This window comes from Neoarius graeffei, chromosome 8 (genome assembly GCF_027579695.1).
Source record: "Neoarius graeffei isolate fNeoGra1 chromosome 8, fNeoGra1.pri, whole genome shotgun sequence".
Classification (NCBI taxonomy): Eukaryota; Metazoa; Chordata; class Actinopteri; order Siluriformes; family Ariidae; genus Neoarius; species Neoarius graeffei.
Window position 1 is genome coordinate 8,321,169 of NC_083576.1, and position 27,394 is coordinate 8,348,562.

At 41.5% G+C, this 27,394-nt stretch overlaps 2 protein-coding genes across 3 annotated transcripts; one reads left to right on the plus strand and one right to left on the minus strand.

Annotated features, from left to right (window-relative positions):
• Positions 1 to 5,345: 5,345 nt before the first annotated feature.
• Positions 5,346 to 11,774, minus strand: LOC132890014 (uncharacterized). 2 transcript variants are annotated; one of them, XM_060926815.1, is made up of 7 exons: positions 10,123 to 11,774; positions 9,614 to 9,887; positions 9,159 to 9,503; positions 6,382 to 6,717; positions 6,006 to 6,119; positions 5,701 to 5,744; positions 5,346 to 5,581 (listed from the first exon to the last, which is right to left on the minus strand). In XM_060926815.1, exons 2-7 carry the CDS (start codon positions 9,720 to 9,722, stop codon positions 5,450 to 5,452), a joined length of 1,080 nt encoding a protein of 359 aa, XP_060782798.1. In that variant the 5' UTR covers positions 9,723 to 9,887; positions 10,123 to 11,774; the 3' UTR covers positions 5,346 to 5,449. The 2 variants fall into 2 exon arrangements, with proteins under 2 accessions (XP_060782798.1, XP_060782799.1); XM_060926816.1 differs by having other exon boundaries at positions 5,506 to 5,537.
• A 6,000-nt stretch (positions 11,775 to 17,774) lies between these two features.
• Positions 17,775 to 25,834, plus strand: LOC132890017 (uncharacterized). The gene is made up of 6 exons (XM_060926818.1): positions 17,775 to 17,837; positions 18,293 to 18,646; positions 23,352 to 23,687; positions 24,052 to 24,162; positions 25,143 to 25,186; positions 25,305 to 25,834. The coding sequence occupies exons 1-6, from the start codon at positions 17,792 to 17,794 to the stop codon at positions 25,434 to 25,436; spliced, it is 1,023 nt and encodes a 340-aa protein (XP_060782801.1). The 5' UTR covers positions 17,775 to 17,791; the 3' UTR covers positions 25,437 to 25,834.
• The last annotated feature ends 1,560 nt before the right edge of the window (positions 25,835 to 27,394 follow it).

Sequence of the window (27,394 nt, forward strand, 5' to 3'; positions counted from 1 at the left end):
TCTCCATCATCTTGCTTGTCACTGTCAATGCAAGATGCCAGTTCAGGGTGGTGGATGTAGATGCCAAAGGGAAAACAGTGACAGAGGCACACTCACCTTCTGTCATTTTAGAAGGAATCTTGAGGCAGGCTGTCTGGATCTCCCTGAAGATAATCTTCTTCCCAGTGTTGAACATCTTTGGCCAGTTTCACATTTTTTTGTGGGGTATAAGGCCTTACCATTGAGGAAAGACCTCCTGTGTCTATTTCCAGGATGTCAGCTAACAGCCCCACAGTGAGTATTTAACTACTGCTTGTCCTGAGCCAGGCAGATAGTACAGAATACTTTCCATATCCTTGCAGTTCAGTGGAGGATATACCACCATGTGAATGCCATGAGCCCTGAAAATATAGACAGGTTGGTGGAAGCAACAGTTACCCTCCACAACTACATTCAATGGGAAAAGGCAGATCAACCAGATTACTGGCCTCTTTGAGAGTCTGAGACCCCAGTTACTGTGCCCCAGAACTTCCCAGAGCAGAAGCTAACAATTATTCTTCACTGGCTCTTGCTGTGATGGAGATGCATTCCTGCTACTTCTCCTTTGCTGCTGGTGAAGTTCCATGGCAGCACAGATTGGCATGAATGATGAAAACAAACAGACTCAAGTAAAAGTAAGTATGTCCAGCAGAATGTGCAGTTGAATATGTAAATATCTCACTGTCCATCTACATAACAATGTCACCCTGATGCAATCCTGATGTCCCAAAACCATATGCCTTCCACTCCCTGACTATGCTGAAAAATCCTTTCCATAAAAATTATAAACAAATTCTAAGACAAATGGCATACCTGGCAGAGTCCAACACCCACTGAGAAAAAGTCTGACTTACTGCTGAGAACATGAACCAAGCACTCGGTCCATTCATACAGGGACCTAATGGTCTATATCCATGGGCCCAGGACCCCATACTCCCAGAGCAGTTCTTTACCTACCTCAATGACCTCAGTTCTAGTTATGGACAGGTCCTCCCCCGAGTCCTTCAAGTTTGCCTCCTCTATGGAAGGTATGTCAGAAGGGTTCAGGAGATCCTTGAAGTATTCCTTCCATCATCTGACTATATCCCCAGTTGAGGTCAACAGCACTCCATGCCTGTTGTAAACAGCATGGGCAATGTACTGCTTTCCCCTCCTGAGTCACTTGACAGTTTGCCAGAATCTCTTCAAGGCTAACCAAAAGGGTTTTTTCCATGACCTCACCAATCTCCTCCCACACCTGAGCTTTTGCTTACACAACTGCAACAGCTACACTCTGCTTGGCCTGTCAGTACCTGTCAGTTGCTTCAGGCATTCCAAAACTTCCACTAACTTACCCTCTATGGCAGGAAAGGAGCCTGAGCTGGTGCAGGAGGTAGAGAGGTACTGGCTAGATATAGTCGGGCTCGCCTCAATGCATGGTACTGGATCCAGAACCAAACTCCTGGAAAGAGGCTTGACTCTACTCAATTCTGGAGTTGCCCTCAGTGAGAGGCAGCAAGCAGGTGTGGCTTTTCTTGTAGCCCCCATTCAGTGCCAGTACATTGGAGTTCACCCTGGTCAATGACAAAGTTGCCTCCCTGAGGCTTCAAGTTGGGGCACATGTTCTGACTGTTGTCTGTGTTTGTGCACCAAACACCAGTATTTGGCCTTCTTGAAGGTCCAGTATTTCAGTATTTCAGAGTATTTGGCCTTCTTGAAGGCTTTGCATTGGGTGCTGGAAGGCACCCTTTTGGGTGACTCTATCATTTCTGTGAGAGGACTTTAAAACTCATGTGGGCAAAGACAGTGAAACCTGGAAGGATGTGATTTGGAGGAATGGCCCACCCGAGCTGAACCTGAGTGGTGCTCCATTATTGGACTTCTGTGCTAGGCATAATCTGTCCATAACAAACACCATGTTTGAGCAAAAGGATGTTCATAAATATGCTTGGTACCAAAGCACTCTACATCTTACAGTGGTGCTTGAAAGTTTGTGAACCCTTTAGAATTTTCTATATTTCTGCATAAATATGACCCAAAACATCATCAGATTTTCACACAAGTCCTTAAAGTAGATAAAGAGAACCCAGTTAAACAAATTAGACAAAAATATGATACTTGGTCATTTATTTATTGAGGAAAATGATCTAATATTACATATCTGTGAGTGGCAAAAGTATGTGAACCTCTAGGATTAGCAGTTAATTTGAAGGTGAAATTAGAGTCCGGTGTTTTCAATAAATTGGATGACAAATCAGGTGTGAGTGGGCACCCTGTTTTATTTAAAGAACAGGGATCTATCAAAGTCTGATCTTCACAACACATGTTTGTGCAAGTGTATCATGGCACGAACAAAGGAGATTTCTGAGGACCTCAGAAAAAGCGTTGTTGATGCTCATCAGGCTGGAAAAGGTTACAAAACCATCTCTAAAGAGTTTGGACTCCACCAATCCACAGTCAGACAGATTGTGTACAAATGGAGGAAATTCAAGACCATTGTTACCCTCCCCAGGAGTGGTCAACCAACAAAGATCACTCCAAGAGCAAGGCGTGTAATAGTTGGTGAGGTCACAAATGACCCCAGGGTAACTTCTAAGCAACTGAAGGGCTCTCTCACATTGGCTAATGTTCATGAGTCCACCATCAGGAGAACACTGAACAACAATGGTGTGCATGACAGGGTTGCAAGGAGAAAGCCACTGCTCTCCAAAAAACTTGCTGCTTGTCTGCAGTTTGCTAAAGATCACATGGACAAGCCAGAAGGCTATTGGAAAAATGTTTTGTGGACGGCTGAGGCCAAAACAGAACAATTTGGTTTAAATGAGAAGCGTTAAGTTTGGAGAAAGGAAAACACTGCATTCCAGCATAACAACCTTATCCCATCTGTGAAACATGGTGGTGGTAGTATCGTGTTTTGGGCCTGTTTTGCTGCATCTGGGCCAGGACGGCTTGCCATCATTGATGGAGCAATGAATTCTGAATTATACCAGGGAATTCTAAAGGAAAATGCCAGGACATCTGTCCACGAACTGAATTTCAAGAGAAGGTGGGTCATGCAGCAAGACAACGACCCTAAGCACACAAGTCATTCTACCAAAGAATGGTTAAAGAAGAATAAAGTTCATGTTTTGGAATGGCCAAGTCAAAGTCCTGACCTTAATCCAATCAAAATGTTGTGGATGGACCTGAAGCGAGCAGTTCATGTGAGGAAACCCACCAACATCCCAGAGTTGAAGCTGTTCTGTATGGAGGAACGGGCTAAAATTCCTCCAAGCCGGTGTGCAGGACTGATCAACAGATACCGGAAACATTTACTTGCAGTTATTGCTGCACAAGGGGGTCACATCAGATACTGAAAGCAAAGGTTCACATACTTTTGCCACTCACAGATATGTAATATTGGATCATTTTCCTCAATAAATAAATGACCAAGTATAATATTTTTGTCTCATTTGTTTAACTGGGTTCTGTTTATCTACTTTTAGGACTTGTGTGAAAATCTGATGATGTTTTGGGTCATATTTTTGCAGAAATATAGAAAATTCTAAAGGGTTCACAAACTTTTAAGCACCACTGTAGATCGATGATTGATTTTGTAGTTGTATCATCAGACCTGTGACGGTATGTCTTGGACCCTCAGTTGAAAACTGGAGCTAAGCTGTCAACTGATCATTACCTTATAGTGTGTTGGATCAGATGGCAGGGGAAGATGCTGGACACACCTGGCAAACCCAAAAATATAGTGCTGGTGTGCTGGGAAGGTTGAACAGAGCCCCCTGTCAGAGACATCTTCAAGTCATATCTCCAGCAGGACTTTGCCTGCATTCCAAGAGAGGCTGGGGACATTGAGTTTGCATGGATCATGTTCTGTGCCTCCAATGCTGACTGGCTGTATGGAGCTGTGGTCGCAAGGTTGTTGGTGCCAGTCATGGCAGCAACCCCCAAGCAGGCTCCAGTGGACTCCAGTGGTTAAGGGAATTGTCAAGCTGAAGAAGGAGGCCTTCCAAGCCTAGTTGGCATTATGTAAATGTATGTGTAAGAAGAGAACATATCCATGTAAATGTATGATTTATGTACATTATTTGAAGTGTTACATTTTTATACAGTATACAATTATCATTGGGGTGGCACAGTGGTGTAGTGATTAGCACTGTTGCCTCACAGCAAGAAGGTCCAGGTTCGAGCCCTGTGGTTGGTGAGGGCCTTTCTGTGTGGAGTTTGCATGTTCTCCCCGTGTCTGCGTGGGTTTGCTCCTGTTTCTCCCACAGTCCAAAGATATGCAGGTTAGGTTAACTGGTGACTCTAAATTGACCGTGAATGTGAGTGTGAATGGCTGTCTGTGTCTATGTGTTGGCCCTGTGATGACCTGGTGACTTGTTCAGGGTGTACTAATTTTTTATTATTTTAGTCTACTTCACATTGATGGAAAGGTGCAATTTAACTGGTATGTGGGTTCAACAGGCAGCACAGTGGTGTAGTGGTTAGCACTGTCACCTCACAGCAAGAAGGTTCTGGGTTTGAGACCAGTGGCTGACAGGGACCTTTCTGTGTGGAGTTTGCATGTTCTTCCTGTGTATGTGTGGGTTTCCTCTGGGTGCTCCGGTTTCCCCCACAGTCCAAAGACATCTGGATTAGGTTGATTGGCCATTCTAAATTGCCCACAGGTGTGTTTGTGTACCCACCAACAGATGAGGGTTTGGGTCCCTCTGGTGTGCTATAATCTCATCTCATCTCATTATCTCTAGCCGCTTTATCCTTCTACAGGGTCGCAGGCAAGCTGGAGCCTATCCCAGCTGACTACGGGTGAAAGGCGGGGTACACCCTGGACAAGTCGCCAGGTCATCACAGGGCTGACACATAGACACAGACAACCATTCACACTCACATTCACACCTACGGTCAATTTAGAGTCACCAGTTAACCTAATCTGTATGTCTTTGGACTGTGGGGGAAACCGGAGCACCCGGAGGAAACCCACGCGGACACGGGGAGAACATGCAAACTCCACACAGAAAGGCCCTCGCCGGCCCCGGGGCTCAAACCCAGGACCTTCTTGCTGTGAGGCAACAGCACTAACCACTACACCACCGTGCCGCCGGTGTGCTATAATCACCCAAGAGAATTCTGGGAAGCTAGTTGATATCTTCCTGGATCACTGACCCTCAAACATGAAGGTGGCAACAGACAGACAGACAGACAGTAGGTTTGATAGCACTGGCAGTAATCAAGCCTGGGTGTGTGTCATGTAATTGAATCCAGTTATGAATTAAATTTGATTGACTGAGAAACTGGGGGGGGATTTGGATAACTTTTTTTCCTTTGGGAAATGAAATAATTCAAAAACCATATTTCATGTTTATTCAGGTTGCCCTTGTTTTATTTTAAGATTTGTTTTGAAGATATGAAACCTGATAACAGAACTAATAACATTGAATCAGATCAGAGATCAAATCTAAGTTACAGAATTATGTTGTACATCAGAATATATAGTATCTTGAGGTTGTTGTTTCTTTACTCTTCCTCTTTTGGCTCTCCTCTCACTGAAATGTAAGGCAGCGTAATTCAGTTCCACAGTGTCACAGTCCTGGAGGGATATGAGATTATTAGATTTTAGAATTATTAGACTTTTAATGCAAAAATTGTGAACTAATTACTTGTCTGTTTACAGCATCATGTATGCATTCACATATCCTGAATATTTACCTGATTGAGGGTCTTGTCTGTCACAGAACCATGTTTTAATCTCACTGTAGAGAAGAAAATGCAACAACAGTTTATCGCTGATAGATAACAGGAATTAACTTGTTTTGTGGATGTTCCACATCATTTAATGTAACTATAATTAATGAGTAAAAATTAAAAAATGTTTTTTAATGAAAAATATAGTATACATTGCCAATTTGTTGTATATAGCAAAATAATAACAAATAAACTGGTGACTCGTTGTATATAATGGAAATAATATAATATTAAAATAACTTTAGAATTGTATAATAATGCAGACTTACCTCTGTTTCTTCCTTTATAGGTTATGATAAAGATCAAAGCAAAGATCACAACCACACACACTCCCAAAGCTCCAGCGAGACAGATCACTACAGGATCCACGGCAGATCTCTCTGCTACACAGGAAATATCACAGGATTAAACATTGGCTCAGTATTTACTTCTATGCTAAACAAACTCATTTCTTCAGATAATTGAAAATAAGATAGAATAATAATTTAAGATGTGGGTTTTATTAAAAATTGAAATATCTGGAATGAGAAAACATTGTTCCAAATTTTATCGGACGGCCTGATACAAGTACATAGACATATATTAGACAGACAAATAATTACTATACACTCTGGCATATCACTAAAACATGACACGTGTTCTTACCCAACTGTACTTGAGTCCCGTTCCCAAAAATGATCTTCCCACACACGGCCACAGCGCAGTAGTAAGTTCCAGTATCAGTGATGCTGAGGATGTTCTTGGAGAAGTCGTACACACAGGTGTGTGTAGAAGAGCCGCTCTCACACTGACGGCTGCTGTTGTGATGAGTGTAAATGATTTGAGGATGGGATTGTGGTGAAGCAGCTCTGAACCAGAGCACTTGGTGTTCTGCTGCTCTGCTCTCAGAGAGAACCGAGCACTGCAGAGTCACTGACGCTCCTGCAGGAACCGAGTCCAACACGCCGCTCTGGTTCACTGACACTTTTACATCTCCATCACCTGTTCAGAGTGATAGAGACGGAGTCATATGGAGTGTTTATATTTAGACCTTGATAATAAATATATTCCATAAATCAGACTCAAGAGACCTGAGGCATAATGTTTATTGCATTTTTTTTCCAAATTACAGCAATCAAATATACAACTTTTCACATCAGCACAAATTTGTGTTTTTCATATCAATTTATCAGCTACACATATTGTTTTATAATGCAAGCTTTAATTAACTGGAACCCTCCTATCTCGAATAGAACAGAATACATGCACTGATCAGATCCATTCCCGCATTAGAAATTTAAAGTGTGGATCAAGTGTTAAAATAATGACATCTTGATGAAAATGACTAATTAAGATAAAATATGACATGAATTCAAATTAATGTGTTATGTAATTTAAATAGATTATTATATTACAATCAGTCAAAATAATGAGCAAGCACTTGACAGCTCTTTTTTTTTTGTACCTGAGGTTACATTCCGCAAAGAAAGCTTATGGCATGGCATGCAATTCTGTTTTTAGTGATCATCCAATGTTCAACTGGATTGATCCTATTAAGACTTGTAGAGGTGCTGTCACAGAAATGTATAATAATCTACTCAGTAGTGTTCGTAAGCTTTTAAAGACACTGTCAAGGTTGGATTTGGAGCTTTCTTAGTTAGGATTCCACCCAGACTGGGAAACAATGTGGTCAAACCTTTGCCTTACTTCTAAAAACCTTTGTCATGTCTCATCTCATCTCATTATCTCTAGCCGCTTTATCCTTCTACAGGGTCGCAGGCAAGCTGGAGCCTATCCCAGCTGACTACGGGCGAAAGGCGGGGTACACCCTGGACAAGTCGCCAGGTCATCACAGGGCTGACACATAGACACAGCCTTTGTCATGTACGGTACATATTCATTTTAAGACTATCCATTATTTCTACTATACGCCTTACAAACGATATCTCATAAAACTTGTTCCAAAATCCATATCGCAGCATCTGTAACACTGACATGACTAATACATTTCTACATATGTTTTGGGACTGTCTAATGATTCAACACTTCTGGAACTATGTCATTCATATGTTACATGATCTTACAGGACTATATTTTGACTTGGATCCCTGTTTATTATGACTTAATGATGATTCAAAGTGCCAATTTTCTTTACGTGTCAAAAGATTGTTAATGGCAGGGTTTACAGCTGGATTAAAAAAAGAAAAAACTATATTACAGCAATGGATACACCCACGTACAAACTTGAAGCAATTTGGAAAGTCTCATTCCATTATATAGTTTGCCTTGAGTGTACAACTGCAAATATTAAGAAGGCAAAGGCAACCACTGGAAACATCTGGATGAATATAGCCATGACCCTTAAAGAGCTTCTTTGAAGATTCTAGTCAACATGAGTTTGCTGCCACTGTTTGTTAAGTCTGATCGGGGCACCATTGGGGAAAATGTTAGGACAATTCTAAAGGCCCAGCATTGACAGAGGGCCCTTAGAGGACAATATTAACACTATTACCATGTGTAAGTTAAATTAATTTTTAAAAAATAATAATTTTGTCTCTTAAAACGAGCAAATACAACAACCTTCTGGTTTGGTTTTCTATTTTCTGCAAAATTATTACAATAGATTGTCTTTATATTTCACCCCTCTCCCTATTCATTACATACTACAGTCTTGCATAGGCAGAGCCAGAGTGTGACACCGTATTAGGTTTGTTGCTTTCCAATCCAGCACTAACATCAGCTGCATACAGTAGAAACAGAATTGATGGTGAACCATCAGTAGATTGATACCATCACGAAGATCTGGTTACCAGAAATGTAAGGGGGGTGGGGGGTGTCAATACTATGTATGTTCTTTCATAAGGCCCAAAATTTCTAGCGGCAGCCCTGAGTGTGATGTGTTCTGTGTTTTCTTTTCTTTTTCTTTTTTTTCCATTGTCAGTTGTATGCTCTCTCTGTCTAAGATGTGTTTTTACTGCAAAATGATAATAACAAAACATTCTCATTCTCATCCCATTCTCATTATCTGTAGCCGCTTTATCCTGTTCTACAGGGTCGCAGGCAAGCTGGAGCCTATCCCAGCTGACTATGGGCAAAAGACGGGGTACACCCTGGACAAGTCGCCAGGTCATCACAGGGCTGACACATAGACAACCATTCACACTCACATTCACACCTACGCTCAATTTAGAGTCACCAGTTAACCTAACCTGCATGTCTTTGGACTGTGGGGGAAAACCGAGCACCCGGAGGAAACCCACGCGGACACAGGGAGAACATGCAAATTCCGCACAGAAAGGCCCTCGCCGGCCACGGGGCTCAAACCCGGACCTTCTTGCTATGAGGCGACAGCGCTAACCACTACACCACCATGCCGCCCCATAACAAAACATAATCACAAAAAAAAGGAAATATTCAGCTAATTACAAACATATTAAACTTACCTTTCACTGATAAAAATGTTCCATTTCCAAACACTGTTGTAAAATCTCTCAGTCCACAGTAATACATGGCTTCGTCTGATTTTTCCACATTCGCTATTTTTAAATGGAATCTTGTTTCTTCTTTCTCGATGCTGAATCTCAGTGACTTGAACTCATCTTCAAAATTGGGTTGGTGATGAACTGTGACAATTACACGGGGCTCCTGTCCTACTTTTTGCTTGTACCAAATAATGACTCCGGCGCCATCCTCTCGCAGTTTAAAGCAGTGCAGAGTCACGTTATCACCAACATCAGCAGCGATCATTGAGTTCGGCTGACTGATATCATGTGTCTGTGTAGAATCTGCTGTTAGGAATTAAAGAACAAACTTTATTTTCCCTATAATACACAGAGATTGTCAATAGTGCACTAAGTGCCTTTGATTAGAAACAATCAAAACCACCACGGACACTTACCAGTTTTATAAAAAAGCACTATTATGATCCACATCATCATCTTCAGTGTGAGCTCTGTGTACAGCATGTCTCCTCTTGCTCCACTGTCAGATGGCCAAACTGAGCACATCTCACTTTGTACCAAAGGTCTATGACATGAGGTTCTGACATCACATGTAGTTTCCTACATACACTACAGACTAACAATTTAGCAGCAGCAGCAGCAGCAGCAGGTACCTGACTGTGGTTCCTCCTCTCACTTTTCTGAATCTTCCTTCAGATAGGATCTGAAACTCTTCAAAAATGACATCAAAAACAAAACAAGGAAATTTCATGGGCGACGCCATTTTTAATTTTCCCTTTTTGTTTTGCTTTTTCTTGTCAGATTATTCAGCAAATTGATATCTATTAATATTTTTTGCAACCCTGTGACCGATATTCAGACAAATTTGTTTTAAGAGTATGATTTTTTTTTCAGTCAATGTACCTAATAAACTGTCAAGTCAATGAATTAAATTATAAAGTTTCACCTGATATATCATGAAGAGAAAGGCATGCTGGAGGCAGAAGCAAGTTTGGACTTGTTTATAATTAACCCCATCAACATCAAATGAACATTTCAGCATAGAGCAATTCAAACAAGGTCCTGGATGCAAAAATATCAAGAGATAAGACTGAAATTTGTCATGAAAAAACACAACTTGGTTAGGAGACACATTACAGGCATTTAGCAGATGCTCTTATCCATGTATAACATACCCAGAGCAGCCTGGGTACCTTGCTCAAGGGCACTTCAGCCATTCCTGCTGGTCTAGGGAATCAAACCAGCAACCACTTGGTCCCAAAGCTGCTTCTCTAACCATTTGGCCATGACTTCACATCAAATGTGTGGTTAAATGCATGATTATGCAAATAGAAAAAAGGTATGTCTTTTTAGTAACATAATCACCTGTGGCAGTGACATGCACTGGCTGCAGTGGTTCTGAGATACATAGTCCTGTTATGTTGTTATCAGGAAACTTACTTTTCAAGCAAAGTTCAGCCGTGCAGTTCATGGGTGAAGTTTGGCATTAACTCTGGAAACCAGCACATCAGCCTCGGATGTGGGCGTTGAACTGGAAGCTGTTTCACCAGCCTCAAATGTGGGTGTTGCCCTGGGAGCTGTTTCATGGCCCTCAAACATGGCACTGAACTGGGAGGTGTCTCATTGGCCTTGGATGTGGGGGTTGACCTGGGAGCCATTTCACTGGCTTCAGATGTGGACGCTAAACTGGGAGGTGAGTCATCAGTCTCGGATGTGGACTTGGATGTGGAGTCCGACCAAGCTTCTGCTCATGCCCCCCAAAAAAAATTCAGGGGAAGACAGCTGTTCTTGGGAGGAGCAGCTTGCAGACGCAACCCAGCATGGCGGAACTCTATTTGAGGTCCCACTACTCTTCCTGGAACTGCCTGAGCCGGGCCACCTGACACATACAGAAATCTGTTGATTCAAAGAAAGTTAACAAAAAGTGAGACACCAAATCACTTTATAGGCAAACAGTACTGACTGCAGTGGTTCTGCAAAACATAATCATGTTATTTTGTCATCAGGAAGCTTACTTTTCAAGCAAAGCCTATACGTTCGGACCTGACATGAACTTTTCAAAGCCAAGTTTGTTTAGCAAACTTTATTTTTCTGTCCATACAATAATACACTTTTGAATGATCTTGCATTAATAATTGTAACAAATGACTCTAATGACTCTAATTCGGGAGAGACTCAGAGTAGAACCATTGCTCCTCTACATCGCAAGGAGTCAATTGAGGTGGTTCGGGCACCTTGTTAGGGAGGCTCTCTGGGCATGCCCCACCGTGGGGAGACCCCAGGGCAGATCCAGGACACGCTGGAGAGATTACATCTCTCGGCTGGCCTGGGAACACCTTGGTAGGTATTCCCCCGGAAGAGCTGGTGGAGGTGGCCGGGGAGAGGGAAGTCTGAGCAGCTCTGCTTAGGCTGCTACCCCCATGACCCAGTCCCAGGTAAGTGGCAGAAGATGGATGGATGGACTCTAATGACTCCTTATGGGTGAGGTCAAGTATTTTATACTTATGAAGATAAAATAAGATTGAAAAAATGGTTTTCAATCTTATTGAAATAGCCAATCTTGTGGTTAAGCTTCAGCTCACACACAGATACCCTGACATTCTCCTGTAGATTTTAACCATGGCTATTAACCATGGCTATTATGGCTATTTAACCATGTTTAATATTAATTCCATTCTTAAAAATATATTGCACAAAATGATAAAAGATAATTTCATCAAAATTATTTGAACAATCATCTTGAATCAAGGTCATAATGTTTCAGCAACCAAAAGTTTCTGTCTCCACATTATTATTTAGTGGATTAGTTTACCAAATAAACAGGAGAGCAAGTTACTGAACTTACAGGACGGCTCGCCCTTTATTTATTTACGACTGATGAGTTCTGTATTAATGCACCATCAAATTCTACAAGAGAATGTCAGGGTATCTGTGTGTGAGCTGAAGCTTAAACACAAGTGGGTCATGCAGTAAGACAGCGGGCCGAAGCACACACGTAAGTCTACGGAAAATGGTTAAAGCACAAACTTTCCAGCACCACTGTAAACACATATAGTGGTTATTAAAGATCTGGGAAGCTCATCTCATTATCTCTAGCCACTTTATCCTTCTACAGGGTCGCAGGCAAGCTGGAGCCTATCCCAGCTGACTATGGACGAAAGGCGGGGTACACCCTGGACAAGTCGCCAAGTCATCACAGGGCTGACACATAGACACAGACAACCATTCACATTCACACCTACAGTCAATTTAGAGTCACCAGTTAACCTAACCTGCATGTCTTTGGACTGTGGGGGAAACCGGAGCACCCAGAGGAAACCCACGCAGACACGGGGAGAACATGCAAACTCCACACAGAAAGGCCCTCACCGGCCCCGGGGCTTGAACCCAGGACCTTCTTGCTGTGAGGCGACAGCGCTAACCACTACACCACTGTGCCGCCCCGATCTGGGAAGCTGAATCATTTAATGATTAAATAATTAATAAAATGAATAATGTAGTGTTCTTTTGCCCTTCAGACTCTTTCAGTTGCAGGAACAATCCACTGGACATCCTGGATAATTAAACACATCCCTCAATTTGAAAATTGCTTCATACTCATCATATATTTTTACATTGTGTTAGACTTGAGGTCAACCTGAGACCCATACGTGTCTCCAGAGTCTTCTTGTCTTCCACAAGCTCCTGCTCTCCAGCTTCCGTTTTAGCCATAAGAGCTTTACTGAGCAGTCAGCGTTCCAATTCATCTGAAAGGTGTTCAAGGGCATCAAGTTATTCCACAACAACCTCAGCATTTACAGATGTTGCTTTGTGCACAGGAGCATTGTCGTGCTGGAACAGGTTTGGGCCTCTTAGTTCCAGTGAAGGGAAATTGTAAAGCTCCAGCTTACAAAGACATTCTGTACAATTGTGTGATTAAAACATTGTGGTAACAGTTTGGGGAAGAACCGCATCTGGGTGTGATGGTGAGGTGTTCATGTACAGTACCTTTGATGATATAATAGTGTTCCTAGGAGCCATTTTAACAAGTTAAAGGCCATTAGTGTTCCTAAGAAGCCTTAAAGAAGTCACTACAAGTTCTCTCATCCACTGCTGACTGTGAGCAACCTCTCTCTCTCTTTATCTACAGTATCTACCCATCTCTCTATCCATCTCTCCCTCTGTCCATCTACCCATATCTCTTTCCCACTCTCACTCTCTCTTTCTCTATCTATCTACCCATCTCTCTCTATCCATCTCTCCCTCTCTCCATCTACCCATCTCTCTCTCTCTCTCTCTCTCTCTATTTATAATGTTTATTAGGGAAACTGAACCAAGCACATAAAGTCTTGTGTTAGAAGTAGTATTATTCAGCTTTCCATTAAAATAATGGCACAGAACAATCGGCTTCAATCAGCATCAAGAGTAACAGCGTTCAGACCAAAACCAGGTGAGTCGAGTCAAATTATATCATTCAGTATGTATTTACAGATTTTTTTTATTGTCCTACAACAACAACAATACTCTTTGTTTTAATGCCAGTGTTCAGATGTTCATAGAAAAATGATTATTATCTATATATAGACTTAAATATGGATTTTGAAATAACTTCACTGTAACTGATATTAATTTATATTAGTGTAACCTTTTTACACAATTTATCATTAAAATGAATACATTAAGCTTTAGGCATGTCTAATACCTGTTTTTTTTCTGAATTATGATCACGAACATGTGCAAAATGTCTGTGTGGATGTGGGTGGAGTTTTATTCAGGCCTTAATGTGGCTCCTCCTTCAGCACTGTGTAACACTAACCAATCACAATCTCTCTCTCTCTCTCTCTCTCTCTCTCCCCACCCACCCCGTCTCAGCAACACCATGATACCAAAGACTCAGAACTGATAAACTAAAATGATCTTTCATCATCTACAGCATGTGCTGCAGGTTTCAAAGTTTTTTTTTTTTTTAAATAAGGTTGAATGAATTATGATCAAAGAAGTGAAAATAGTAGTTGAAGTGAATTTGACAGTGTTTCATACACAAATATATTATTTCCTTATAGTTTCCTGAATCAAATTATGCAAATTAATCTAAATGTATTCAGGGTAAATATACACACTGCAGTGGAGGCAGAAATCTTTACATTTAGTTTTACAATTATTAACAAAGTGGTCTTTATTCCAGTTATGCAAAGTTTGTGTGTGTGTGGGTGTGCGCGCGTGTGTGAAAGGTGTTGAGGTCTGTGTCTGTGGTTTTGTAGCTCTGTTTGTCTCTTTGCTCCTTCACACACTGCAGCTCTGAGTGTTTCATCTCTGCAGGCCGCTCTGACCGCCCGAGTTGCTTTTCTCACAAACACCATCAGGTTCTCGCCTCTCAAACTTTCCACAGGATGTGCGGTTATTTTTTTTCTCTCAGACCACGCTGTTGTTTTTCAGACACGATGCAAAATTAGAAACATCTTCATAGCCTTGATATAGATGTGTGATATTTTAACTCCTCTCTTCTAAAGCACCAGATTTCACTTTAATCTGCTCTAAACACACAGCAGCATGGTCACGGAGTTTATAAGTCGTCAGATAGAATGTTATTTACACACTCAGTTACTCAGATTCACTTCATCCTCATGATGATGAGCTTAAAAATGGAGTTTTATTTACATCATTATTGTCAATTTACACATTGCATACCTCTGTGTGTGTCATTTGCTGCATGCAGATTTTTTTTTTTTGCTAATTTTATTGTTTTGCTGTTCAGTATAAATCTGTGTGCTCGGGTAAACAGGAAGGCACAGCGAGCAAAACCCACACTGACTGTTCCACACCACTCTCAGCTTTAACTTTCCACACCAGACCTGTGTGTGCATTCTGTGTGTGCTGAGGGACGGTGAAGGGGAACGAGCTTCTTATGAGACCCAGAGCTGTGAAAGGTCACATGTCTGACTTGTTTATAGAGCCAAGTGCAAAAGTTTGCATCCCCTAAGGTTTTTGAATAAATTGAAATGTATCTCTGTTTTACCAATTATTTGCAAATATGTTTGATCTTAACACATTTCCAAATGAAATAAACTCCAAAATTAAAAATAAAATTTGGATTCATCCTACAAGAAGAAAATAATCCAAAACAAGGGAAAATAAACAACAGTAAAGGATCCTTTAACTGACAGAATCCAGTTATTCAGAACAGAAGAAAGAGGCCTTAAAGGCAAAACTGGGCAGTTCAGTGATTAGAGAAGATTTACATCACACGCTGGAAGAGAAATGCAAACTTCTGAACTGATATTCAGGGGGTTTTTGCCACTTTTTTTTTTACATTTTTTTAAATTTTCTCCCCAGTTTGGCCCACAAATTCCCACCCAAAGGCCATCAGCTAAAATCAGTTGTCGTGCTGAGAGGAGATGTTAATATTAAACACGCTGCTGATCCCCAACATGTCTGTTCATGTCTCAGTGAAAAACAGGCACTCAAAATTTTCACCCCCTCCACGTGTCAGGCCGAGATCCAGCAGCAGCTCAGCACCCTGCAATGAACTTCCTGATTTGAGGCTTGTGGGCGGAGCTTCTTATAATCCACCAGATCAAAAGATTTTCACTTTTTCACTCATCAGCTGCCGAGTCGCCGCAGGACACAAAGATCATTCTTCATCTGTCCTGATCTCATTAAATACTTTGGGAAATAATCAACTTCAGGCTGGTAACAGTAACTCCTGACAGTTCATTTTAATATTTCAGTTTTGAGTCTTCAGTATTAAAGAGTGGGTGAGATTCGGGGTGGAGCGAGCGAGAGAGAGAGAGAGAGAGAGAGAGAGAGAATTTGATTGGTTCGAGTCACAGAGTGGTGAAGGAGGAGCCGCATTAAGGCCTGAATAAAACTCCAGCCGTATCAACACAAAAGTCTCACATCTCTTCATGATCATAATTCAGAAAAAGAGGGATGAGATTTTCCTAAATCTTTGGTCGTTGGTCAAAGTCAGGAATCAGTCGAGGAAGAAGGAGCTTGTAGAGGTTTGTAAGGGTTTTTCAAGGGTTCTTTAGAATATTAAGAGCTTTTATCTTCATAAAAGTGCTGCTACTAGGAACCCTTACTGAGAGACAAATACTCAGCTGGACTTTTACACTGTATACACTATATGGCCAAAAGTATGTGGACACCCTCCCCTCACATCCATGTGTAGTTTTCTCTAAACTGTTACCACAAAGTTGGAAGCACACAATTGTACAGAATGTCTTTGTACGCTGCTGTAGGATTTACAATTTCCCTTCACTGGAACTCAGAGGCCCAAAGACCTCAAGTGTCCTGTACAGAGCCCTGACTGAACTCAACCCCACTGAACTGAACCTCAAGGCCAATTTATGCTGACAACCCAGTCCTCGCAGACAGCGTCGCAGATGGCATCTGTGAAGCCCCCCCCATTTGCAGACGCTCTGCGCGCACTTCTCAAAAATTGTGACCACCGCAGAAGCCTCGCAGACAGCGTGGCAGACAAGAGGGCTCTGATTGGTCCACTCTACATCCGCTGTACACGCACTTCCGCTTCCCTACTTTCCCGGTTTGGTTTGTTTTCACGACCACCATTTTTAAAAACATGAGCGAAGATGGAGCAGCACGAAGAGCGGTTGATCGAGGAAGTGAGGAAGTACGTACATCTATATGACTCCAGTTCTAGTCATTATCAGTAACCGGAGGATAAACACTCCACTAACCACACCCACCAACTACTCCTAGCGATTTCACGACTTCGCGCCCCCTTGCGTTGTGGCGGTGAATAACATCGCGCACGCTTATTACTCCCCGCTCAACGATAAATTACAACTGTCTGCGAAAAGCTATCTGCGAAAGCCTTGTCGCAAGAGCATGCAGAGCCCTTCAGGCCTCTTCACCAACATCAGTGCCTGATCTCAGTGATGCTCTTGTAGCTGAATGAACACAAATCCCCACAGCCACGCCCTCAAATCTAGTGGAAAGCCTTCCAGAAGAGTGGAGGTTATTATAAGAGCAAAGAAGGAATAAATCTAGAATGTGATGATTGGGTGTCCACATACTTTTGCTCCTATTGTGTACAGTATATGGTCAGCTGAGCATCACACACATTTCATATGTGGTTCTTAACCCAAACTGCTGGAAGGCAGAAGCACAGAATTGTCCAGGATGCGTTTCTCTGCTGGAGCACTAACATTTCCCTTCACTGGAACTAAGAGGCCCAAACCTGTTCCAGCCTGACAATGCCCCCGTGCACAAAGTAAGGCTGAAAAAAGGCTGAAGTTGGTGAAGAAGAGAGCCATTAAAGGAGAACATGGAAAGATTGAAGAAAGTTTCCACCAACAAACAAAGTGCAAGATAAAGTTAGAAAAGACAGAAAATATTTATTGATATATTTTTTTTAATTGTATTTTTGAAGAGGATGTTGAAAGAGTTGTGAAGCGTGTGACCTTGAGGAGGGGCCACAGCCTACTATCTACTGCTCTGCTTTCTAGTCTAGATTTGTGTCTCAAAAAAAAAAATTTCCCTGGAAATCTGTGATGTCAGAGATGTGATGTGATGTGACACCATCAGTCTTTGCCCAAAGTGAACAGTGCTCAGTTTGACCTTCGATCAGTGCAGCGAGAGGAGACATGCTGTACACAGAGCTCACACTGAAGATGATCACACTGATGTGGATCACAGTGATGCTTTTTAATCAAACTGGTAAGTGTGGATGGTTCATTATGTTTCTGCTCATCAGTGTGCTGCTGTAATAAGGATTACTGACACAAAAACAGTCTGTGATCTTAATATTACGGGGTTGTGTCTGGATGAAAAGCTGTTTTAAGGGAAATCAGATTTTTTTAAATCTTAAATTGCTCCTTTGAAAGATTTTTCACCTTGAAATTTCATGATGAAACATAGAAACAATACACATTTCTGTGCAAAACAAACACAAACACACTTTACACATCTCCTCTCTGACCTCCAGTCGCTGGTTACACTGGAAATTCAGTTTATTCAGCACATTGCATTGAGCTTCATAATGTCAGTAAGATTTAATGCTCATGTTATCTCATGTTACTCACAATATTACACCAATCTCTGTGAATTACTGGAAGAAAAAATCGTTTTATCCCTTTTTTGTTCATGTTTCATTCTTTAACCATTTATATTAGATTCTGCACTGATAAATGATCTCAATCAGCCGAACCCAGTGATCGCTGCTGGTGTTGGTGAGAACGTGATTCTGCACTGCTTTCAAAAGCGAGAGGATAACTCTAGAACCATCGCTTGGTTCAAGCAAAAAGTCGGAGAGGTGCCTCAGGTATTGGTGACATTTCAACATGACCTCAAATACAAAGATGAGTTCAAGCCACCAAAATTCAACATCGAGAAAGAAAATGAAACGGGCTTTCATTTGAAAATTGTTAATGTGGAACCATCAGATGAAGCCTTGTATTACTGTGGACTTTTTTATTATTGTGGACTTTTATCAACGTTTGGAAAAGGAACCTTTTTATCAGTGAAAGGTAAGAATTTTATTTTGCATGAGGTGAGAATGTGTGTGTTGAGGTTTTCTCTGTTTATATGACTGAAGCGATCGCTCTATTGGCAGGAGATTGTGATTTGGAGTTTGCTCAGATTAAAATGAGCACTTTAATATCTTACACTGTAGATGTGATTTAACTACATTTGGAAATATCTTTTGTGCTGCTGTCTGTGAAGATTCTCAGTCATCCAGGTCATAGTAAATTGTGGGTGGTAAACGAGAGCAACTGGATTTGCTTGAAAGCACTTCAGAACTTGCTTGAAAGCAATTCAGAACTGCGGGTATCCCAACTGGGCTTTCCTCAAGAGCAGAAAAAGGTACATAACGGACAAGGAGGATAACAGGAACAAACGCAAGAACATTGTCATTCCCTACATTTCTGGTCTATCTGAGAAACTCAGGAGGATCTTCTACAAACACAACATTCCGGTACATTTCAGACCCAGTAACACCTTGAAGCAGAAACTGGTCCACCCTAAGCACAGAATAGCCAGACACAAACAGGACAACGTAGTGTATGCCATTCAGTGCAGTGAGGAATGTACAGTGGGGCAAAAAAGTATTTAGTCAGCCACCAATTGTGCAAGTTTTCCCACTTAAAAAGATGAGAGAGGCCTGTAATTTTCATCATAGGTACACTTCAACTATGAGAGACAGAATAGGGGGAAAGAATCCAGGAAATCACATTGTAGGATTTTTAATGAATTAATTGGTAAATTCCTCGGTAAAATAAGTATTTGGTCACCTACAAACAAGCAAGATTTCTGGCTCTCACAGACCTGTAACTTCTTCTTTAAGAGGCTCCTCTGTCCTCCACTCGTTACCTGTATTAATGGCACCTGTTTGAACTCATTATCAGTATAAAAGACACCTGTCCACAACCTCAAACAGTCACACTCCAAACTCCACTATGGCCAAGACCAAAGAGCTGTCAAAGGACACCAGAAACAAAATTGTAGACCTGCACCAGGCTGGGAAGACTGAATCTGCAATAGGTAAGCAGCTTGGTGTGAAGAAAGCAACTGTGGGAGCAATTATTAGAAAATGGAAGACATACAAGACCACTGATAATCTCCCTCGATCTGGGGCTCCATGCAAGATCTCACCCCGTGGGGTCAAAATGATCACAAGAACGGTGAGCAAAAATCCCAGAACCACATGGGGGGACCTAGTGAATGACCTGCAGAGAGCTGGGACCAAAGTAACAAAGGCTACCATCAGTAACACACTACGCTGCCAGGGACTCAAATCCTGCAGTGCCAGACGTGTCCCCCTGCTTAAGCCAGTACATGTCCAGGCCCATCTGAAGTTTGCTAGAGAGCATTTGGATGATCCAGAAGAGGATTGGGAGAATGTCATATGGTCAGATGAAACCAAAATAGAACTTTTTGGTAAAAACTCAACTTGTCGTGTTTGGAGGAGAAAGAATGCTGAGTTGCATCCAAAGAACACCATACCTACTGTGAAGCATGGGGGTGGAAACATCATGCTTTGGGGCTGTTTTTCTGCAAAGGGACCAGGACAACTGATCCGTGTAAAGAAAGAATGAATGGGGCCATGTATCGTGAGATTTTGAGTGAAAACCTCCTTCCATCAGCAAGGGCATTGAAGATGAAACATGGCTGGGTCTTTCAGCATGACAATGATCCCAAACACACCGCCTGGGCAACGAAGGAGTGGCTTTGTAAGAAGCATTTCAAGGTCCTGGAGTGGCCTAGCCAGTCTCCAGATCTCAACCTCATAGAAAATCTTTGGAGGGAGTTGAAAGTCCGTGTTGCCCAGCGACAGCCCCTAAACATCACTGCTCTAGAGGAGATCTGCATGGAGGAATGGGCCAAAATACCAGCAACAGTGTGTGAGCACCTTGTGAAGACTTACAGAAAACATTTGACCTCTGTCATTGCCAACAAAGGGTATATAATAAAGTATTGAGATGAATTTTGTTATTGACCAAATACTTATTTTCCACCATAATTTGCAAATAAATTCTTTAAAAATCAGACAATGTGATTTTCTGGATTTTTTTTTCCCTCTCATAGTTGAAGTGTACCTATGATGAAAATTACAGGCCTCTCTCATCTTTTTAAGTGGGAGAACTTGCACAATTGGTGACTGACTAAATACTTTTTTTGCCCCACTGTATGGACTCATATATTGGTGAAACAAAACCGCTTCACAGGCGCATGGCTCAACACAGGAGAGCCATTTCCTCAGGCCAGGACTCCGCTGTCTATCTTCATCGTCACAACAAAGGACACTCATTTCAGGATTGCAATGTATGCATTTTAGCCAGAGAGAATCGTTGGTATGAGCGAGGAGTTAAAGAAGCCATTTTTGTCAACCTGGAATGGCCATCACTGAACAGAAGTGGGGGTATAAGACATCATTTACCAAACTGCAAAAAATAAAAATCTTAGGAAGTTTATTTGTCTATTTTCAAGTCAAAACATCTAGCCACCCTTATTATAAGACATAATTGCCCAAAAAGCAAAACCTCATTTAGCTAGAAAGGCCAGTTTTTAGACAGTCCATCTTGAAAATCTTGTATAGACAAAATGTCTTGAAAAAGTCTTATTTGGAGCACCTTTGAATATAAAACAAGTTGTTTTTTTTTTTTAAACAAGTACATTTTGGACATTTGTCAAATGCGGTTCATCTTGTTTCAAGAAAAAAAAAAGTACCATATGCTTGGTTTGGGAATAAATGAACTTTACTGAAATCTTTGAATCTAGTGCCCCCAAAATACATTGTAGTGGCTCAGGTGGATAAGGCACCATGCCATAAATCTGGGGATCTGGGTTTGATTCTGACCTGAGGTCATTTCCCAATCTCTCCCCCACTCATTTTCTGTCTCTACACTGCGCTATCCATTAAAGGTGGAAAAGGCCCAAAAAAAATCTTTAAAAAAAATGACTTGAATGGCTAAATGTAAGAAGTACGATCTTGTTATAAGAACTATTTTGATTATTTTGAGCTAATCAGATCTCACATAATAAGTTCCCCAATCTTATTTTGGAATTATTTCATCTAAAAACAGGTTAGATTTTTCATCTTTAAGAAATCTTACCAAGTCAAATTTGACTAGTTCCATTGGCAGATTTTTTTCACCTGATTCAAGCAAATATGCTTTGTTTTAATATTTTATTTCTTATTTTTGAAAGGCCATTTTTTGCAGTGCAGCAACCTACAATGCAGTCCTTGGCACACTTCCCAGACAACTGAATATGCACCAAAACCCAGCTGTTTTCAGTGACTACGTTGACATGCACATCCAAATCGAGCTGCTGTCGGTAATCGAGCTGAAGGTCCCAGCAGGGTGCCAGAGAAATCCAATCGTACATGCACACAACTGAAATCGGGCTATTGTGTGAGGTGCATTGTGCACCCGAGCCACAGGTGGCGCAACATGCCCCATCATGTTGGTACACTTCCGGTTGTCGTCATGAAGAAGAGCTATTCAAGAGTGTAAACAAAGTTATCAGTTCCATGTTCTCCATTGCGCGTTTTTCTCCCGTCCATGAATTTTAATATATTCAACTCCTTAAGCTGAATGAGCATGAACTCTGTCTCCTCATTGCTCCAGAAGTGCATGTTTCTGCTTGCCTGTGGCAGTGGGGGCGTGGTCAAGCGCCGGTCTGTGACAGGAGGGCGGAGCCAGGGAAGGTGAGTGGCAGAACGACGGTACACCTGACGGTAATTAGCCTGTGTTTGTGTGTCTTCCCAGTAACCGCGCCCTATTTAAGGAGGCAGAGGGAGAACAGAGGGGAGAGCTCATCCCGGGACTAGAACACAGCGCGCGCGTGTGTGTGTGTGTGTGTGTGTGTGTGTGTTTCTCTCAAGAATAAAAGTAGGCTGTTAAACTGAAAAGTCTGACAATAAAAAGCCTATTAGTACCAGAAGCTTTGTCCTGCCGTCCTCTGTGCTCCACCCACACTTCAGAGAGCTCTACATCACCATTTTATCTTCTTCGTTTGTTCCTCCTGACCTCTTCTGCTGCTCGCTACTACTGTTGTCATGCCGACCGAGGCTGTTGTGTTTCCCGCTTGTGGTCTCGTCACTCGTCACTTCCGGAAGTAGCTCGACAACTAGCTCGATAGGGTATACATGCACAAAGTAGCTCGGCAGAAATCGCATAAACTAGGTCGTGTAGCTCGATTCCAAGAAATCAAGTTCGGTTCAATTTCAGCCGAATTAAGGTGTATACATGGCATTTTGAACTTCGATTTCAGTCGAGCAACGGCAGAAATTCGATTCTCTCTATGTGCATGTAAACGTAGTGAGTGACTCACAGGAGGACAGAGAGATCCAACAATCCATTGATCACCCCAATGACTCTCTAGGCCGTTTACACCCAGACCCCAGTGACCCACACCAACAGGATGACTCAACGACAACTTAGGATCGCTTTTCATCCATGAGAGGATAAATACCTGATACTCCCTATTAGTCAGACAGAACTGAAGAAGCCTTTCGGATGAGAGGTGAAACGTCTTCAAGAATCTTCAAGCAAGTCCAGTTGCCCTCTTTTACCACCCACACTTTAGTGCTGCTGTTCTAAAAAAAAATAATCAACACATTCTAATCAGTTAACACTGAGAATTCAAGTGTGGGATAAAATGCTGGAATTTTTGTACTCCAAAACAAACCAAACTAAGATCTCACCCCGTCTCTATCACACTGAACAGGTGATGGAGATGTAAAAGTGTCAGTGACCCAGAATGGCGTGTTGAACTCGGTTCCTGCAGGAGCGTCAGTGACTCTGCAGTGCTCGGTTCTCTCTGAGAGCAGAGCAGCAGAACACCAAGTGCTCTGGTTCAGAGCTGCTCCACCACAATCCCATCCTCAAATCATTTACACTCATCACAGCAGCAGCCGTCAGTGTGAGAGCGGCTCTTCTACACACACCTGTGTGTACGACTTCTCCAAGAACATCCTCAGCATCACTGATACTGGAACTTACTACTGCGCTGTGGCCGTGTGTGGGAAGATCATTTTTGGGAACGGGACTCGAGTACAGTTGGGTAAGAACACGTGTGAGGTTTTATCAGTAACTCGGACGACATCAGAGTTATTTTATCCACTTTAAGTCGATAACATCATCCATTAGATTCTGGCACAATGGTGTCTAATCACAAAGATTATTTATTTATTTATTTTACAATACATACATATCAAATCTTTATTCTCTCTTTTTCTTAATGACTTGAAATTGATTGTATTATGAAGCCACATGACCAGAGGTCGAAGGTGGATGTGGTGGAAATTCCAAACCCATCAATTTTATGTTCTGGTTTCTTTATCTCTTTACATCATCGCTCAGAGTGTATCAAGTTATGTCTGCATGTTGTACCGATATTTAATCCTGTGATATTTCCTGTGTAGCAGAGAGATCTGTCGTGGATCCTGTAGTGATCTGTCTCGCTGGAGCTTTGGGAGTGTGTGTGGTTGTGATCTTTGCTTTGATCTTTATCATAACCTATAAAGGAAGAAACAGAGGTGAGTCTGCATTATGGCATTTATTAAAGTTGTTATATTCTTATAAATATAAATATTTTAACATTACACCAACTAGCCAAAAGTATCTGGACACCCAACCATCACACCCATCAGAGCACCCATCGTTTAACATTTTAAAACCCTGGGCTTTAACGCAGAGTTGGTCCTCTTTTTACTCTTATAATAATCTCTAATCTTCTGGAAGGCTTTCCACTCGATTTTGGAGTGTGTCTGTGGGGATTTGTGTTCATTCAGGTACAAGAGTGTGAGTGAGGAGGTCTGGGGTGCAGTCAGTGTTCCAGTTCAGTGGGGTTGAGTTCAGTCAGGGCTTTGTGCAGGACATTCGAGTTCTTCCACTCCATGTCTTCATGGAGCGTGCTTTGTGCACAGGAGCATTGTCATGCTGGAACAGTTTTGGATCTCTTAGTTCCAGTGAAGGGAAACTGTAATGCTCCAGGACACAAAGACATTCTGTACAATTGTGCGCTTCTGATATTGTTTCAACAGCTTGAGGAAGAACCACATGATCAGGTGTCCACATACTTTTGGCTTTATTGTGTATATTACTCCTATTATATACAGGACACCGAATGGATGGTTTATGAGTTATTAGATCACAACTTCCATCAAATTGACAAAATGCCCAAAGTTCCTGTTCATTAGATATCCTGATGTGGTATGAAGCGGAGCTACTGTTCCCACCTCATCATCTCCTGAAGTGTTTTATTCCGCTTATACCACAACTCACCTCTTATCTTTACCTCTGACTGCGACAAAGTGTTCACACTGGAGACTCCTTCCAGAAATGTTCTAGAAACATCTCCTCACGTACAATTTCACCATCTCAACAATTACACACACGTTTTTAAATCTGTTTATGAAGAACCAAAAAGTGTGACCATAAAATAAAAAATAAAAAGTGTGTCTCACTATAGAGACGTCCTCTGATCTGTCCATAAAACACATTTTGTTCTCAACAGTGAAGCTCAAACAAAGTTCTGTGATGGACAAAACCCCGAATCAGGTAAATATTCAGCATGTGTGAGTCCGTTACTTAATAAACGGACAAACGATTAGTTTTTGTACTAAAAGTGTAATAATTGAGATCTCTGTTCTTTGTAATTTCGTATCTGTTCCTCCAGGACTGTGACACTGTGGAGCTGAATTACGCTGCTTTACATTTCAGTGAGAGGAGAGCCAAAAGAGGAAGAGTAAAGAAACAACAACCTCAGGATATTATATATTCTGATGTACAACGTCCTTCTAAGACTTAGAGTTTAATGATGAAAAGCCGCAGTATGGAAGGAATAAAACAACCTGAGTGTGTCTCACTGGAGTTGATTATATTTCTATAACAGCACATCCTGAAGTGTTTTATTTCTGATTTACTGCAGCAATTTCAAATGATTACAGTTTTGTTTTGTTTTCATTGTTACTGTTGCATCCTTTCATCATTTTGTACTTTAACCATCAAAAGCCAGGACATTTCTGGTCACATGACTAAAAAATTGAAGCAATATACAGGAGCTGTTAGAGAAATGCCTAACATCTCATTGTTGTTGTTGTTGTTGTTGTTGTTTTGCTGACAATTTTGATTCACTGACTTTAACCGAGTAACACTGAAAGTAACAGAGTTGAACATGGAATTAGAAAATACACAAAAAAAATGTTTAACTCCAGCATCCATGATAATGGCATGATGATGTTAAACACTCTAACAATTAACTAATGATTTAATTAATAATTTATTTGTCATTTATAACTTGTGCCAAAGAGTTTGTGTTTTCACAGTGATCTGGTGAGTCAATATTACAATATGACTCGAAATAAAGGTGGAAAAAAACAAGACTTTTCTTCAGGATGATCTTCAGGAAGTTTGAGTTCAATAGAGACTGTGACTAAAGTCAAAGCATGAGCTGCTATAAACCGGGATGTCTGGTCACTGTACCCTATAGATCTGGAACGGTAAAAGATAGAGAATGACGCTTAGTGAGGAAAAGTTGTGCCCTGAACAAAATAATAATAATAATAAAAAAAAAAACCTGACTGAAAAATTCATGAAAAATTACAGAGTTATAAGTGATTGAAAAAAATCCCATTTTTCATGGATCATTCTGGTTCAGTGATCCAGATCAGCACCAAAAGTCACAGCAGCTTAATTCAGCCCAGAGGTTTCTTCATGTGAAATTTGTGAATGATTGGTTGAAACCTGAGGGAAAAATAGCATCCGACAAGACATTAGGATAATAAAAATAACAATAATAATAATAATAATAATAATAATAATAACTAGCTAGAGAGTGGAACTAAAGTCACAGTAATTTGCGCTAGCTGTTACAAACCGGGACGTCTGGCCACTGTACCCTATAGATCAGGAACAGTAAGAGATAGAGAATGACACTTAGTGAGGAAAAAGCCTATTTTTCATGGATCATTCTGGTTCAGTGATCCAGATCAGCACCAAAAATCATAGCAACTTCATTCACACAAGAGGTTTCTTCATGTGAAATTTGGTGATAATTGGTTGAAACCTGAGGGAGAAATAGCATCCGACAAGACATTAGGAGAATAATAATAATAATAATAATAATAAAAGTAGAAAGATCCTGAGTGAGAGTAGCAATTTGTGCCAGTGCTGCTTGTGCAAATTAATGATTTCTGGAATATTCCAAACATTCCATTGGCGTGAATGTGTTCTGGTAAAGGGGTTGAGTGTGTGTTTTGGGAAACACTGGTGACGACAGCCGTAATCCTGTATGCAACACACACACACGTTCATTTTTTAACCATTCTATCTTGAAAATAAAATTATGACAACCGCCGATTGTGTCTTTTCATTCTGTTTTTCTTGAATAACATGCTTGAGAATGAGATGCGTCCGCTGTGTCCACTGCATCCACTGTGTCCACTGCATCCATTATGTCCGCTGTGTCCACTGCATACATTGTGTCCACTGCCTCCATTGTGTCCACTGCGTCCACTGTGTCCACTGCGTCCACTGCATCCATTGTGTCCACTGCATCCATTGTGTCCACTGCGTCCACTGCATCCATTGTGTCCACTGCATTCATTGTGTCCACTGCATCCGCTGCATCCACTGTGTCCGCTGTGTCCACTGCATCCATTGTGTCCACTGCGTCCACTGTGTCCACTGCATCCACTGCATCCATTGTGTCCACTGCATCCATTGTGTCCACTGCATCCGCTGCATTCACTGCATCCACTATGTCCA